The 17277-nt window shown below is 45.4% G+C and overlaps 3 protein-coding genes across 3 annotated transcripts; 1 reads left to right on the forward strand and 2 right to left on the reverse strand.

Annotated features, from left to right (window-relative positions):
* Positions 1 to 2078: 2078 nt before the first annotated feature.
* On the reverse strand, positions 2079 to 4060 carry DEU56DRAFT_755523 (uncharacterized protein; the record flags this gene model as incomplete). Its single annotated transcript, XM_041349913.1, has 11 exons — positions 2079 to 2170; positions 2222 to 2270; positions 2453 to 2656; positions 2781 to 2856; positions 2942 to 2976; positions 3015 to 3114; positions 3301 to 3313; positions 3419 to 3506; positions 3638 to 3733; positions 3826 to 3851; positions 3922 to 4060. 11 exons carry the CDS (start codon positions 4058 to 4060, stop codon positions 2079 to 2081), a joined length of 918 nt encoding a protein of 305 aa, XP_041209307.1.
* A 626-nt stretch (positions 4061 to 4686) lies between these two features.
* On the forward strand, positions 4687 to 6780 carry DEU56DRAFT_912041 (uncharacterized protein; the record flags this gene model as incomplete). The annotated part of the gene is made up of 8 exons (XM_041357359.1): positions 4687 to 4750; positions 4800 to 4828; positions 4905 to 5282; positions 5329 to 5462; positions 5514 to 5539; positions 5588 to 6009; positions 6241 to 6471; positions 6520 to 6780. 8 exons carry the CDS (start codon positions 4687 to 4689, stop codon positions 6778 to 6780), a joined length of 1545 nt encoding a protein of 514 aa, XP_041209308.1.
* Positions 6781 to 8716: 1936 nt separating this feature from the next.
* On the reverse strand, positions 8717 to 10277 carry DEU56DRAFT_755525 (uncharacterized protein; the record flags this gene model as incomplete). Its single annotated transcript, XM_041349914.1, has 8 exons — positions 8717 to 8868; positions 8925 to 9270; positions 9319 to 9352; positions 9446 to 9515; positions 9564 to 9729; positions 9807 to 9823; positions 10088 to 10096; positions 10151 to 10277. The coding sequence occupies 8 exons, from the start codon at positions 10275 to 10277 to the stop codon at positions 8717 to 8719; spliced, it is 921 nt and encodes a 306-aa protein (XP_041209309.1).
* Between the last annotated feature and the right edge of the window lie 7000 nt (positions 10278 to 17277).

Genomic DNA, 17277 nt, shown 5'->3' on the forward strand with positions numbered 1-17277 from the left:
CATAAGTGTGAGACTGCATAATTTAAGCACAGTGTATTGAGAAGGTACCCCACCTACCTTAAGAGTTGCCAGACACATACAGGAGTGATGTAAAGAGCACCAATCAACCTCCCGGGAATTCAAAATGTTTTTGTATACCAGCCCTATTGGCATCCATCAGAAAGCTGTTGAAGACAGCTTATTCCAGCGGGCGTTATTAAAGTGCCTGTGATGATAACTGACACATCACTTATGTCACAAGCTGCCACTTGTCTCAATGCATTTGAGAAGTGCAGGCTGCACAAGAATACTACTGTTCCCCACCCAAAAATCTAGCTCCTCAAACCTTGCTCGGGAGAGTAATACTGCTTCTGGAGTGTTCAAGGATGAAGACAGGAACACTGTCAGTGATTGGTTCACTGTTGATGCAACACATTTTCAGCTTGAACCTCTCTTGCTGTAAGTAATTATGTTTGTATACTTCCCCCATCCTCCAATTCAACATCTTTCCGAGTTGTCAAGCCTTCTGTAGGCAAAGTGACTTGGTAGGCTGTGCACAATTGGAAAATCTGTTTGTGGGCTAATCTGGGGTTAACGCGCATGGTGGCCTCAACCCTACCCTTTATTATTCTTTCAGCATCTCATTAATAGTGGTGGTGCTAAAAATAAGATATTAGATGCATCCCTGACCTTCCCGACTGGCTCATCTTCGAAGCAATCTCAAATTCTGATCTATGGCAATGGCCATTTTGAGGTTGATGGATTCTGATCAACCATCTCCATATCACCATTCATGCAGCCCCTCTCACAGGCTGACAGGGCAGTGTTTCATATATGGCTCTCTGTAAATTAGCTCTCTTCCAATACCTTCCTTATATACCTGTGGACTGTCACATTGTATGCTATACCACGCTAATTTTCAGAGCTTGAGTGTCTCAAACCTCCTTCCTGGGGTTCTAACACACATCTCAATGCAGCTTTTACACTTCTCGCGATCACATTTTTGATTGTGGTAGCAGGAGACGTGTCGTGTTGTAGATGTGTGTTTTGTTCTGACAAGTAAGCTACACAACTAAATTGAAGTTCTTCAGTCAGAGTGAGGTGATTATATACACTGATAGGGCACTGGCATGGTAAACTTTTTAAACAAGGCAATATGCAGGATAATAGCTCTGATTGATTGATAGGATTGCCTGGGTGTTTGTTCTTTGTTGCTAAACGACTGGTGGTCCCTCGTGTGGATGAACTGCGAGAATATTTCTTCTGTTTAGCTCACGATGCAGCAGGGCACTTTGGGGCAGACAAAACCTATATGTCCTTACATTTGGCCTATTAATGGTCTAATATGCGACCTCATCAAATATTACATTCCTTCATGCACTGAATGCATGCACAACAAATCTTGCTCAAGCTACATCAGCAAACAAACATCTGTCCCAAGAGAAGACATTCACCATAGACGACCTTGTACTTCTCACAACAAAGAATCACCAAAGAGACGAGACTACATGCAAAAGGGAGACAGTCGTGTTGCCAAGTTTATGCCACGCTACAATCACCCATAAAAAATAGTGGACACTAATCCTACAGTATCAACCTACACCCTTGACTCCCACCTTTCATGTCTCCCAACTTCACCCTTTCATCACCAATGACTCCGCCCTATCCCCAACTCAGGAACTACCAAGACCAAGACCAGTGGTAACAGGGAATGGACAAGAGAAAAACTTCATTGAGTGTATTGGTGACAAGAGACAAGTGGGCTGAGGAAAAAGGTGCACACTATGGCCCTTAGCCCTCCCATATTCTGAAACTGTCAGCTTCGAGTCTGTAACAAGCCTTTTCTCCAGTTTATCAAAACAAGTGATTGAGCCATGATGCCCCAGAGAGTGAGTGATGTTCTCTGTTTATGTGAGAGAGATACAGAGCCTTTGATTTATTTTCCTTTCAGATGGCAATGCAAGTTTACCTAAAAGTTAGTGCTGCCTTGACTTGACTATTGCAATTCAACTCACCACATCTGCAACTACTTCAGGTTCGATCCTATTATATGAATTCTAATTTTGATTGTCAGGGATAACTATGATGTGAGGGTCAAGCTAGAACTTGGCAAATGCATCATGGATGTAAGCACCGATTTCATGTGCCATCTCTTTCCCAGTTTCGGGGTCTTGGCTGAGTCTAAAGGGATCTGCACTTGAGAGTAGGCTTCAGTCTCCTTGAAAACACCAAAGACACTGACCTGGTGATTTGGTGATCTCATAACAACCTTTGAGGTACAACACCCTCTGCTATACAATAAAGTTGAGCAAGAATGAGACAATCTTCAAGCCCTCTACCACTGGACAGAAAATGTAGAGGTGAAAATGATGGCCTTCCTCAACAAAATTGCAGTGGTGTGCAGTCATATATTGGGAGTAAAGCCCTTCCTGTAATATCATCTTCCCTCACATTCATCAACCAGCATTCAGACCTCCGTCACTGCGATCTGATTGACATGACTAATTACAAGAGTGTTTTCCACAAGGCCATGCACAAAGCCGTGAACACCAGCATCCTGTGCTTCTCCTGTTGCAGCTATATGACCTTTCACCATCCTGTGGAACTTCATTGCGACAGTGAGGCTCTCCAGGACATCTGGATCAGAATCCTGTATCTCATCTTCTGCATCCCAGCGCTACAACATGTGGTATTTGGACTGCTTGGCAAGCACAACTACCACACTGTTGTTCAGAACATTGACTCCTTCATCCTCTGGTTTTCAAGTCATCGCCTCTCATGGCCCTCCCCACCAGAGCTACCCTGAATGTCTTTGACCTCTTGATTGCTTTTGCATCATCCCTTCCAGAGTTTTCAGAGATCGACTGGGTGGATGCGCTGGCCGAAACAAACAAGAGGATGGTGAACTTGTAGAATACTCATGGACTCGCACTGCTCTCATGGACCTTCAGTTGCCATGTACTTTATGATCGTTGTAGGATAGGCACCAGTCAGACACTGTGTATACAATAGTTAGATGTACTACCGTGTTGTACTTCCAGAGTTGGCCAGTTTACGCGAAGATGTAATGCATAATGCTTTATTGTGTCCTCATTCTCATAGTATGTTGCACTAACTAACTGGTGTTTGTTAAATCTGATTTCGCAAAGGAATATCACCATTACATCAATACATTCGTCCAGAACAAGCTGCACATCCAGGACATCAGGTGAGAGGATACCTCTTATATGAAGACCCCCCTATCTCAACTTCTTGCTTCCCGATGTAGTCAATATCACGTGACAAATTCCCATGACGTGTTGTTTGCATGAGTTGGCTCACACAACGCTCATCCCTACACACAAGGCTCATCTTGCATTATGTAATACATTTCTCCTCTTTCACAACCACCATCATGGACCGCCATGATAGCCTCAGTTGGTTGGGTGTGCTTGCGCACCCTCTAGCTTATGCCGCCTGGGCTGCACATAGTGCTTGTATACTCCAGTATACCCCCGCACACATGTCAACGTCCAATTGAACACCGACTAAGTGCTACCCTAGGTCAACAACCACGCCGTCCAAAGTAGGCGACCAGGGTATTCCCCACTTCATCTTGAAAAACTCCTGATGCTCCGTTGCTCTCCCATGACTCCATCTCTCCAATGATTGCCCGCACCTGCTCTTTGTCTTTTGGTGCATTCTTGGTTCGGCTCTGCAGCTTCTGCAGGTTGACACCTGGAAGCTTATAGACCGGCACCTTGTCTGCCCAGTACTGCAAATCATGATATATGTGTTCTAACAAGCGTTGCTGCTGCTTGTGCTTGCCCAAAGTACGTTTGTCAGACTTGCATTTGCCAGACTTACTTTTGCCAGACATGCATTGACAAGTACTGGGCTTCAGAAGCATCGTCTTGGGATGCAGTACTTCTGTTACCTTGTGAAGGTTGCTCTTGTCCTCACCTTTGATGGCAGCTGCTGCTTGCAACACGAGCCTGCCATCAGTAATGACCTCATGCACTTCACCATCATTGTCCTCTGAGAATTCAGACAACGAGGGGAGGGAGGGCATGTCATTATCATCTTCAGAAAGCTCTGACATGGTGCTGAGGACATGTCATTGTCGACATCTTCAGGAAGTTCTGACAAGCTGCTGGGGGATGTGTTGCCGTCCATGTCCATGGCTGATTCAAATGAGCCGTAAGTATTTTTCTATTGAAACTTGTCAATAATATTACCAGTGTAGGACATACTTACTTACTGGGCCGCGTGAACTGTCAAGTCCTTCCATCAAATCTACAAGTAATGTTAGGTGACTCACACTGTATTTTTAAAATAGACACACCTTGCTCTTTAAAATAGACATTTACCCCACTTGAAAATGTGCTTCCACAAAAGTATAATTAGAATTCCACAATTATATTTAGGATTGATGTGTGGCCGACATGATTACCAAAAGTAGTAATGCGTGCTCGCTGTGGACTTTAATCATTGTTGTCCACATTCGTCACATCCACAGTCACATCCACACATTGTTGTGTTAGCCATTGTTGTGTCCACCGCCCAACACTTTGGTAAGCAACCCAAATTGGTCATCCCTATAAAAGGCTGACCTTCGCAATTACAGGCCTCTTTTCCACTTCCATCATCTCATCCATCACATACTAGATATAACCTTAGAGTATGTATTACCTTAGTTAAAGAACTTTGCTCAATTCACGCATAGGAATGTCCAAACGCGCTGCAAGCCCATCCTTGGACGAGCCCAATGCGAAATGTACCAGAAATCAAAGTAAGTCCTTAATTTGTGTTGTGTCCTGTCAGTACTTACGTCGATCCAGTATCACCTTTATCTGATGGAGACGAGTCAGTTAATTAGGAAGTGAGGTATTAGGTTAGTATCATTTCCGTCCTGTTTCGTATACTCTGATACTCATTTATCCAAGCCTCAAGTGGATGACAATGAGGTGATAGTACTTGACAAGGCGCAGGTCACAGAGTCCAGTTCATCCCGCGTGCACCCATCATCCCCATCCTGTCTCCAAGATACACCAGCCTCGCAGGATACTGTGGCTTGGGATGTCTCGGAACACTTCCTTACAACCAATCTAACCTGCAGGAACATGGAAGCCGAGTTCCACATGTATCTCGGTCATCATCATGACCCATCAGACTGGATGGAGGCGAGACAAGCCCTGTTCTCGGGCGACGGCGACAATGAACTCTCCCTATCAAATTTGCTTGCTGTTAAGCGCAAGCACATCAACAAAGTACAGTCTACTCCAAGCTCCAGCTCAAAATCATGCTCTCGTCCATCACACAAAGTAAGTTAAATCTTTTAAACATATAGTTCTATCTCATCATGCAAAGTCAAAGAATCCCTTTATAGACTTTGAGCCTGGGCAGGCCAAAGTCATGCATCTCCCATCAAGAAAACACACACTCTCTGATGCAGTCGCCAGGATTGAGGAGAGCATCAACCACAGCGGCAGCATCTATGCTCAGTGACTTGTATCACTCCCTCCTCCTTGGGCGGTTGGTTTCATCCCAAACAGACGGATGTATGTATTTACTGTGAATGGTAAGTATGCATATTATCTATGTATCTACTCCGCCTAATAGATTGCAGTATTCATCAGGCAATTCATCACCGAGCATCCCGAGAACCGAGGGCTTGAGATTATAATATCACCATGGATTCCCTCACACATCTACATAACCTCTGACAGTCCCCGCACGATTCTTTCGACGTTCCCTGAACAATATCAATCATCAATCAAGAAATGGGATGTAGTGAAAGAGGACAAACAGGAGGCAGTGAACATGCTGCGGCTGCAGTTCCCATACCCTGCCTGGCTCAGGATCAAGCGGGGTAAGTATAGGGATGCTATTACATACCTATTTGAGTGCGAACAATCCAATAACTTTGTCACCGTGCTCATCCCACCCAGGGACTTCCCCTACATCATGCCAAAGGGATCCATTGCACTCTTTGACCCTTCACGCCTTCCAACCAGAATTTCCCCATTGGAAATCCTTCGTAAAGGAGAAGTAATTGGATAGAAGTATAAGGGGGAGGAATATTAGGGCGGCCTTCTCAAGACAACATCCCATCGGTACACAACAGAGTTAGTTCACATCCCCCACCCCAACAATATCTGTCTCCATCTCCAATCTGGATGGGACACCTCATACGCAAAGAAAACTGAAATCACCTTCTCCAAACTCTCCTTGCGAGCTGGAGATTGTGTTTGCCTCCGTACGCCTGATCAAACTGGGTAGATCTACACCATCCTTGCAACACATCATTCCTTCAGCGGTTCAGTCACCGTGGAATTCGATTTGGATGGTTGCCAAAAACAAATAAAAGCCACGCTTGCTGAAATAGTGCAGGTCTTCGATGTTGGGGATGAAATTAGGGTTGTCGTAGGAGTTTATTCAGGGGTGGAAGGGCACATCATGCTCAAGTACGACGAAAACTTTACCATTTGCCAGTCCAGCACGCAAGAAGAGGTACATATTGTATTATTAATTCAATACTCTAACTAATATAATATATAGATCAAAGTCTCCAAGTATTACTTGGACCATCGCCCTATAAATTGCACTCTGCAAGGCACTTCAGCAGCTGCCCAATATGTCGACCCTCCAGAGGAGGCCAAGTCTATAGAGATTGGCGACTGCATTAGGGTCACCATTGGAGACTTGATCGGTAGAAGCGGGCTGGCGTTGTGGGTCTCAGGAGAATTTGTGTGGTTCCAGGACAACAACGACCAGGCACTTGGCCAATTACCCTCCCTGGAAACCAACCCAACACCTTAAAGAGTGAATGCATCATAAATGAACAACACAGGGGCAAACTCCTTCAACCAGGATGACAGCAAACTGAGTTAAACATTGTGAAAGGTGGGCTCAAGACTTACCAGGTTTGTCTGAGAGTTTCAGGATGGCAGCGTTAATGGCATCCTGGGTGTCGTCGGCATTGACAACCCACAGATTAGAAGTTTTGAGCTCAGACCAGCAGTTGAAATATCAATTTGGGAATGGTTGAACATCGCATTAGCAGACCAAGAAGTCCAGGAAGAAGACGAGGGGCCACAGAGACCAACAGAGGGTGCCATCCTTTCAGGAGGAGGAGTAACACTTCGAGGCTCAGGAGCCACAAATGATTGTTACAGGTGTCACAGAATGACAATGACAGCAGGTCATGGTATCCGAGCACAGCATTGTTCAACTGCATAGCATTACCAGAGGTCCTCAGAGACCCACATTCAGAACAGGATGTACATTATTTTGGTTTTCCTAGAGTGATAAACTCAATACTCTACAGGAACTGTCACACAGTTTGTGGCTGATCACCTTGAGAAGCAAGGTTTCTCTGTCAGAGTCTTGCCTTGGTCCCCTCAGGGTAGCAGCTCTATGTTGTGTCTGACAGCCCCAAAACACTCCCACTTTTCATGCATTACAAAATGGGATCGTATCAGTGAACAGGAATCAGAATCAGTCAATTGCGCCAACCACCTCAAACTTCCCGATCCCTGTTGGGTACATATCAAACTCAGCAAATACAAAGGCGACATTGCTCAATCCTGACCAGACCAACAACTTCTTAAGGGTCTTGATTCTGCCCAGGGATTTCCCGTACCCTATACCAAAAGGATTGGTTGCGCTGTCTGACAGATCTCACATTCTGGCCAAGGGGAGGAATACTTGTTGCAATGGGAACTGAATGGGCCACTTCTAGAGGCTCCTGAGTGACCAAAGATGATCAGGACTAGAGTCCAGAGTAAGTTGCCAATGTATTCAAGTATAGTAAAGGTATACAGTACCTAGAGTCCAGAGTAAGTTGCCAAAGAGGCAGGGAGCACTGGACTCTGGGATATGGGCGATGTATGGTAAACAAATGTAAACAGACAAGCCATAACACAAAGGTAAGGGATAACTCGACCTAGACAAGTCCTAGGGAGGTCAGGAAAGTGAGTGAATGGTCAGAGAAATATAGATAATGAATATGTACGTATAGAGACCATGAAAAGCATAGAAAAGCATACTGTAGAGGTGAATGATCATATAACTAACAATACTATGGTGGTCTACTCAAGAAGAATGTTCATCGCTACATGATTGAACAGGTATATGTTCCTCACCCTGACAATATTTGCCTCCATCTCCAGTCCGGATTCGCCCTTCACTTCGTCAAGAAAACCGAAATTACATATTCCATGCAGATGTTGCAAGCTGGTGATTGTATGCATCTCATCCAGGGAGAATTTTTTTTTGGAGATTGGGATGGTCTTAGCGGTGGACCACCAGTCTGGTGGCTCTTTCAAAAGACTTTCTTCAAGATGTGGAGCGAGATTTCTGGGTGGGCGATGAAGTCAAGGTAGAACCTCAGGCTTCTTGATACAACACCAGCACATCTTACTTTGTCAGATGAGACCACATGCATGAACATGATGAAGGTGCATCATCTAATCCTAACCCTAATCCAGCGGGCTGGTGAGATTAATTGGCCTGCCTCTTTGGCAACTTACTCTGGACTCTAGTCCTGATCATCTTTGGTCACTCAGGAGCCTCGAGAAGTTGTCCACTCACTTCCCATTATAACAAATGTTTGAGCATCGAAGGTTTGACATTGTCAAATGGTGTAGTCGACAGTGGCTTCATTGACAATCTGCAAATCAATGCACACCCAACAGTAATCTAACTGTTTCAGATCGCTGAGAACATCCTCAGCTCTAACCCTGGCACTCTTTCCTCAAATGCCTCTTGCAGACATGATCTCTTGCACAGGCTGAGAGAGGAGTGTGGCAGTCACAGGGATGTAGGCCTTGTCTTCTTCAAGCGGTGGTGGGTCTGATATATAGGCCTCATCATCAGATGTGACACACTGCTGAGTGTTACAGGAAGCTGGGGAATTGGTGAGGTTAGTTGAAGGGAGATTTGGTGCAGATGGGGGGACAAACTTATGGACATCAAAGGCTTATTGCAGAGGACAATACTCCCTTCTTCGTAAAGCTGGAGGATCACCCACATAAAGAGGTGCTTCATCCTGACCCGCAGGAGGTTGGAGTTGCAGGTCTGAGCAGCATGCGCATGCGGTTGAGCGCATTGCCTCATTTTGGCATGAACAACCCGACTAGCTAGAAGGGCAAGTTTGGGAATCCGGCATAGATGGGAGAGGGTAAATGCTGGAGAGGTAATATCACAGACATTGCCAGGTGCATTATGGATGTGATGCTTGAGGTATAACTGAAAGGTGTTGTCGGTAATGTCAGCGATCCACAACTGAGAAGGATGAAGAAATTGATCCTGCACAACAATGAATTAGTTAGGACTAATATACAGCAAAGTACTTACTGGCATAATGAAAGTTGATGGACGGGAGGCCACACTGTGCATCAGACGTGAGGATGGACACTTGATGGAATTCTGCAATATGTCTGAGTCCATCTCTACTGGTATCTCAAAGGGCTTTGGCACTGACTATTTGGACTTGTGAAGTCCAACGACGGTGACAACGTGCTTCCATTGATCATTGGTAGAATTGCAGCCCTCTGGGGATGAGGTGAGGTCACAGTTAAAGATGCAAAGGAGGAACGTACTCATGGATATGGCTGTAATCCGCCACCCACCATGGAATGTCATAACTTTGCCAATAATGTCCACTGGGTAGCCAATGGTGGTGATAGCAGGTGGGGGCGGAGGCAGCGGACATTTGCGTAATGTACATAGTTCTTTAGTCGACATTAACTTCATATCAATGTTGGCCTAGGGCACAGGGTGAAGAACACTCAGTGACAGCTATATGATCAAGTAACGATGACTGACACAAAATATGAACTAACCGGTGTACACTGTCCATCTATCAGATACATCAATCCCTACCACAACACCAACAATGTGCATGATATGGCAATGTGGTAGTCCATTCAAGCACCACCTGCAGTTTTGGCAGTGCACCAGGCTGCGATGTGACTGGGTGGAGCGATGCCATTGGGCCCACAGAAAGGATCCGGACAGTGACTGTTAGCTAGGTGTTTGATCAATTTTCTGCCCTGGAAGCCTGCTGAGACGTTGAAGAGGGTGTGATAGCTGTAAAATTGCAATGCAAACTCCCTCAGCTAACCAATCGACTCTGGAATAAGAGTAAGCATCAAATTAAATTATAACATCTTGTTGAAGAACTCACTGCGTGGATTATGTTGAGCTGGTTCAACTGTGGGCACGGTGTCGCTGGGGTTCACCGTCCAAGGGTCTTTGGGTTGATTTGAAGGGCCGGTGTTGTCCATTTGAGTGGCAAAGGCAGCAAGTACCATGGCTGACCATGAAGCCCAGGGGATGGATGGGCCGGCATCAACAGGGATTATTCTCTCAGGGGGAGGCGTAACACTTCAAGCCGGTGGGGCTATGTGAGATCTCCTATGCATGTCACAAAAGGCAGTGAAATCCTGCCATTGGAGCATTGCACCATTCAATTGGCAGCCATAACTAAGATATGTAAACCTTATGAGACAAAAATGAAGCAAGAGAATAAGTCATGTAGTCGCAACATTGGCACATTTGGCAGTCATGTGCAGTTGGCCATGCACAGCGACAATACAATCATCATTGGAGAGACTGTACAGTGTTGCACAGAAACCTTTCTTTTCCACTCTGATGATATATACACTAACCATATCTCCTGGTCTAATATCATAACCGTGCTCCCTGGTGAACTTGATGGTAGCTGGAAGGCGCGTATGTTCGACCATGGATGCGTTAACTTTTACCAAGGCAGGTGCTTCACTATTGCATTCGTCACGAAGGAGGTATATACTGCATATACGTACTCGGGTCAAGGGCGCAGCACACGAGCTGAAGTCCAGCCCCTCCAGTCCGACCCATTGAACAAGGTCTTAACAATAACCTTACATGTATAGGCAAGAGTTGATGTGCATGCTCAATGTATCGCATGACTAAGAAATGGCCAGACAGACCATAGAAAGGCTGGAAGACAAGAGTCAGTCAAAACAACCACTAATTGGTAATAGTGAACCTCCTAGTTCTTCAGGAAGAGGCTATCAGTGATGATGTGGATGATCCACAATGCAGATTGTACTTACCCTAATGGGCAGAAGTCTCAGAATTTGGTTGATTGTCTACACATATGTATAGATTGGACAAGTTGCTGGAACTGCCGGTATTTGCATCTTGCTAGTATGGAGAGACCAGGAAGATGGAGGAAATAGCACCAAATGAGGCCCTAATAACTACTCAGATATGGATTTGTTCCACCTACTTTCAACCACTGGACTTTATTGATGCTGCACCAGGAATCAGCAGGGCACACCAGGATTGGCAATGTGACAAGGACATGATGCCAGGGCCAGTTGAGGGATTGGCAATACATAAAACAAACTGCCAGGGCAAGTAGGAGGGACTGCAAAGAAGTGCCAGGGCAAGTAGGAGGGATTGGCAATGCGGCAAATGTGCATCAGGAAGGAGTAAGGGTATTACAAAGGTTATCATGGTGAATAAGGTAGTGTAGTGATATCTTTCATTCTTGTAGTCAAATGGATGGCTAGTTGTAAACATCTCATCCAGCACCTGGGTGAGCGACTCTGTGCTGGCATCGAGTTCTTAGGTCAAAAAAACCAAACTCCTCCACCCCAACATGAATTCCATCGTCATCCTGTTCATTGTCATTGTCATTGTTAGCAGGACCATGCCAGTGTGTGCTTTCACTGAGTGTTTCCCCACTTTCCACGGATTCATTTTCTGTTGCGCTGTCATCAGCATAATAGGGCAGGGCTTTACCTCATGAGAGTATACTTGACCAACCCCAAAAGTCCATAATGGAAGTGCATGAGAGTGTTGCAATCAACAAAGCTAGTGTGTTCCTAGTATTACGGTGTGTGAAGCACAAACACAGCGCCTCTGTACAGCGCCATAGATACATAAGTGAACTCCATAGTCGATTTTAGGAAGGAACATGCCTAAAATACATTGTTTTTACTAATTGCCTCGACTGAGCAAAAAAACGAGCCAGGCAAAATCTCAGCATCATGGCAGCACTCACTTCATGCAGCAGTGTTCAGTGGCGAAGAAAAGCATGGACAGACTTGGATAGTAAGTACCGAGGATGAACCTGAGACTGGCAGCCTAGCCGAAGACATATCAGCTCTCCAGACCCTGCACTCTGCATTTCTTCCTTGTCACATGCAGTCTAAAGGGGAGCGCAAGCTATCAGACAGTGGACAGTGAAATGTTAGGAAAATGAAAACGCAAATGAAAAATTATTAGTCATGTGATGCTATCACATGACCATCTGGAAAACCCCAGGTGGGTATTAGTAATGTGGTATCTGAGTGAACACAGCACACACACATATCATCTGTTATTCATGGATCTGTTGCAGTCTGATGCAGGCTCTGGGCCATGTCAACATGGAGGGAAGGGAATCAATGAGCGGAACAGAGAGTTCTTTTGAAGCTCGGGTGGTGGGTTTACCACCTTTGACTGTTAAGATGTTAAGCTGCTAATGTTGAGAAAAATATGACTGACTTACTGTTAGTTATATGATCATTCACCTCTACAGTATGCTTTTCTATCCTTTTCATGGTCTCTATACGTACATATTCATTACCTATATTTCTCTGACCATTCACTCACTTTCCTGACCTCCCTAGGACTTGTCTAGGTCGAGTTATCCCTTACCTTTGTGTTATGGCTTGTCTGTTTACATTTGTTTACCATACATCGCCCATATCCCAGAGTCCAGTGCTCCCTGCCTCTTTGGCAACTTACTCTGGACTCTAGGTACTGTATACCTTTACTATGCTTGAATACATTGGCAACTTACTCTGGACTCTAGTCCTGATCATCTTTGGTCACTCAGGAGCCTCTAGAAGCGGCCCATTCAGTTCCCATTGCAACACTTACCATAGCCAATGAATGGTCTTGACAAAAAAAACTGATGTGATTGCATCTGGGGATCATCTCAGGCGCCACTCTGCTGCTGCAGACAGCAGGAACAGGGAGATGACCGAGGCATTCCAGCCATGCTCCTTCAGTGCTTGAGACTTGGAAAAATCATCACATGAATACAACTGAAGTAGAAAAGAAAATACTCACCACAATCCGAGCGACATCATGCACCCTGTCAACTACCACACGGCCATCTGCTTCTAAGGATTTGATGTGACTGATCTTGTAGCGCACATTGTCGTCGGCGAGCACCAAAGCAGTGTTGGATTTGCATTTGGACAGCATGTCAAGTATTACTATTATAAGATGAAAATAATAAAACTCGGGTGTTTAATGAACTTCGTAAGATAAGAGGAAACCAAATGGCCCAGTTCTGGCATTGGCCGTGTGACTTCCACATTGTTGATCCAAATCGGGGTTTCAGAACTTTTTTGTGACATGGAATCAGTGGGTGCCACTGAAGCTGTGGCCAAGATCAACTCTGGTGGTCTTCCTCACACTCTTGGCTGGTGGTCAGTCATCCAACTCGGACTGGTTGCCAGGGCCAGAAACACATTACTGGCAGGGGATTCATCATTGGAGGAACTGATGTAAGCTTGTCTGGTGGACCTCGGCTGATCTTTGAGAAGTCGGGACAGCCGAGTTTGGCTTGTTCAGGTGGTGTGTTTGCAGCTGTGGCAGATGACCTTTTGGTGGGCCGGGGGTGCATTATGCACCCTCATTGTCGGCACCTTGTGTGCCTTGTGATTGTGGAACCACTGCTTGTATTTCTGTCCATGACCAGTGGAAAGGAGCATGACTGAGACTGAAGCTGAAATGCTCACAGTCGACAACCCTGCTCACATGAACTGCTCCACACAATCCATTTACCACTTTCCATTCCTTCGCAATCTTACTGTATCACTGCTGGATCCCACAGCAATGCAAGCCATTGTATCCCTGACTTTGCTAGAAAGCTTAGACATAGTCATACCAGATTCATTGCTGATTCACGCCACACACCCATACACTATTCAATTCAAGCAGGCTATTCCCCTACCGTCAAGAGGCTTTACTTTCTGCATAGGCCAGGTTCTTGGCCTTCCCTGTTCCTTGCCAGGAACTAACTGTTCCAATCCCCACCGCCTTCCTGGGGACTGTGGAAGGTAGTTTTGTTGCTTGCCTTGCAGAGGAGTTTATCATCTCCGCAGCCTCAATATCTGTTCTCTGGGATTGTACTTTATATTATTAGTGGTTGCATAGTACACAATCTATGTAAATGTCAATGCTTTCTTGTGTCCTAATTTTCATAGTACGTTGCGCACTTGCTTACCGGTGGTTATTAAATTTGATTTAAATAACAAGGTCATCACATTGCGAAGAAATATCGCCTTTATACCAATACATTTGTCCTGAACAAGCCTATATCACGTGACAAATTCCCATGACACATTGTTTGCATGGGTGATGGCGCAAAGCTCTTCCCTACAAATAAGCATCATCTGGCATTATGTGATACCTTTCTCCTCTTCCTCAATCCCCATCATCAAAGTCTTGCCAAAGTCCTTGTTTGGACCGCCATCACAGTCTCAATTGGTTGGGTGTGCTTGCATGCCCCCTAGGTATTGCAGCCTGGGTAAGCAGATACTGCTAGTATACTCCAGTATACCCCTGGTCCCGTCACCGTCCAATTGGACACCAAAAAAAGTGTTAACCTAGGTCAACAACTAATTGGAAATGTCTGGCAGTTTCGCTCCACAATGCACTGGGGAGGATACAATGTGTATGTCTGAATCACAGGTTGGTACTGCAGTTTTCTGCACCACGTCTATTGACATATATGGACTGCATGTTCTTCCCCATGTTCCTGGCCACTGGGTCTATGCTTCCTCTCAACTATGGACACGATCAGCTTGTTCAAGCGCAACAGATATGGACACAGCCGCTGAAGTATACTGTGTTCTTTGTTGTGTACTCACATGCCTTGCCTCAATTCACACTGCTATTGTTTGGTGATAGGCTCATCATCAGAGCACAATGTGGTCTTTTGGAGAGGCTGAGTGGTGATCACGGTGTTAATCTCTGATGGAGAATATCTTAAATGAATCATCGCCATGCAGTAAATGTGTGCAGCCAATATGGCCTTGGGCTGTTGTATTGGGCTGACAGAGGGGCGTCTGACATTGATATACTTCGGCGCACCCACTAGAAATCTGCATGAGATTTCGGTGCTAAGGTGTACCATCACATAGATCTGCATGAGGTCTGGTACACCCCGACCAGCCCCTCATCATCTAGTGGTTTCCCTCTGAAACCCCAATCACAGCCAGGACAGTAGCTCAACTGTTACAAACAGGTGTTTGGTCTCTGCGGTACATCCCACTGAATGATATCTTCCCGTGCATCTAAGTATACAGTCCTGGTCAGTCTGATGTAGTATATTAACACATCTGACATCTTCAGTAAGGGAGATTGAACTGTTCCTTGTTTTCGGTCTGCTCAAAGTCAAATTTTCCGACTGTATGTTGAACTCTATCAATTGAAGTTCCAGGGACTGATTTTTACTTCCTTTAAAAATTTTCATATGTACACTGGGCTTGCTTTAGGCAATTATAACTATTAGTTAAATTAAACATTGTAGTGGCTAGTAACTACCTAAGAAGAAACTATAGTGGCAGTTGTGGTTAAGGCAACAGGAGTTTGCAACCTAAGACTGTTGAGTTCGGGTATTACACCTATATAGTACTGCTATACTGCAGGTTAGTACACTTATACCTTACCCTACCTGCACAGGTACAATGTTGTCGGGTATGGGTACTGTGTTCCTGTGCTACTTACTGCAAGAAATTGTGTGTAAACCTGGCGCAAGATGCAGACTTGCATGATTGAATTTATATGATCCCTTGAGCGTCAAGGATTCAACATTGTCACATTGGAGGTAATGTACTCAATAGCTATAACCTATAACTAAACTATGTGGAGGGCGCAGCAGTGCCAACATCAAATTTCAATTTACCTCCTGCTTGATCCATAGCCCATCCAGCAGGGTTATCTTTCAATACCTCATATGATGAGTGACGAAAGAAGATAAGTCAATGTTAGGACAGTAAAGTGCTTGGCTACTCACAATAACTTGATATTGAGGTCAGGAAGGTAGCACTCTCCCCCAGAAAAATTTCCCATGGGGAAAATAACTGTGGGCCCCTCATCGGCAGACATGTAGTTTCCAAACTATCACTCTACCCAAGAATGGTCCTGGATCCACCACTGTCCACTTACCAGCGTTGAACCCTTTCTATCCTTTTCATGGTCTCTATACCAACACATCGACTACCTTTATTTCACTGTCCATTCACTTACTTTCCTGACCTCCATAGGATATGTCTAGGTCAAGTTATCCCTTACCATTGTGTTCTGGCTTGTCTGTTTACACTTGTTTACCATAGTATATAAACCCTGTGTAACCCGTAGTATTTCCTTAGTTCAAATATCATCTTAGACTCAGTTCATTCCTCATGTTCCCTCGGCTCTTAGGATTGTCATCCTAGTCCGACCCTCCGAGCCTCGGGATTATATCCCCAAGGCTAAATCCCTCCGCCTCTACCTTCGGGTAGTCCGACCCTTGTTAGTTTATACCCGGACGAAGTCTCGGGTAGCCTTCCCTCTGTTGTCCGGCCTATCCCTACCCCTCGGCCGACGATATCTATCCCCCTGTAAATTAGGGGCACGTACTCGGGTAAAGAGCGCAGCGCACGAGCTGAAGCTAAGCCCCTCCGGTCCGACCCATTGAACACAGTCATAACAGGTAATCAGTAATCATAGTGCCACTGGAGATGAATAGAATACTTACCCGCCCCCACTTCTGATGGCATGCATCAGGGCTTTTAGGGGCACCCACCCCTGGAGTGCCCTTATCCGCCATCTCTGTGGCTGCGGCGACCCAGAACAATTTGTCGAAGTTCATCCCATCGCCACCCTTGGCTCGATGGGTGGCGATGTATGCGATGAGGGCACTCTCATCCGCCTGGGTCCAGATGCAGCGGGATTCTTTTTCGGCCGTTTCGTCGGTTTGAGCGGATCTCCTCTTTCCCTTGACCATAGTGGTCCTAGCACATACACGGAGGCGTTTGGATGAAGGTCAGGTTGCGGGCATGATTGATAGGATAAGTACTTGTGTGACATGTGTTGGTAACATCGACCGGCAGTTCGGCAAGCTTGCTTAATGTGGTTTGAAGTTAGAAAAAGTTAGCTAAGTTGTCCTCAATCTGACCTCCCGAACGGACTCTAATATGTCTTTGAAGTCCTGTGCTGCCAGTTTCTTCATCTCAGATGTGTTGTTTGCAAACATTTGAATCACCCCATTACCGAAGG

This window comes from Suillus clintonianus (genome assembly GCF_016758775.1).
Source record: "Suillus clintonianus strain FC179 chromosome Unknown DEU56scaffold_29, whole genome shotgun sequence".
NCBI classification, from domain to species: domain Eukaryota; kingdom Fungi; phylum Basidiomycota; class Agaricomycetes; order Boletales; family Suillaceae; genus Suillus; species Suillus clintonianus.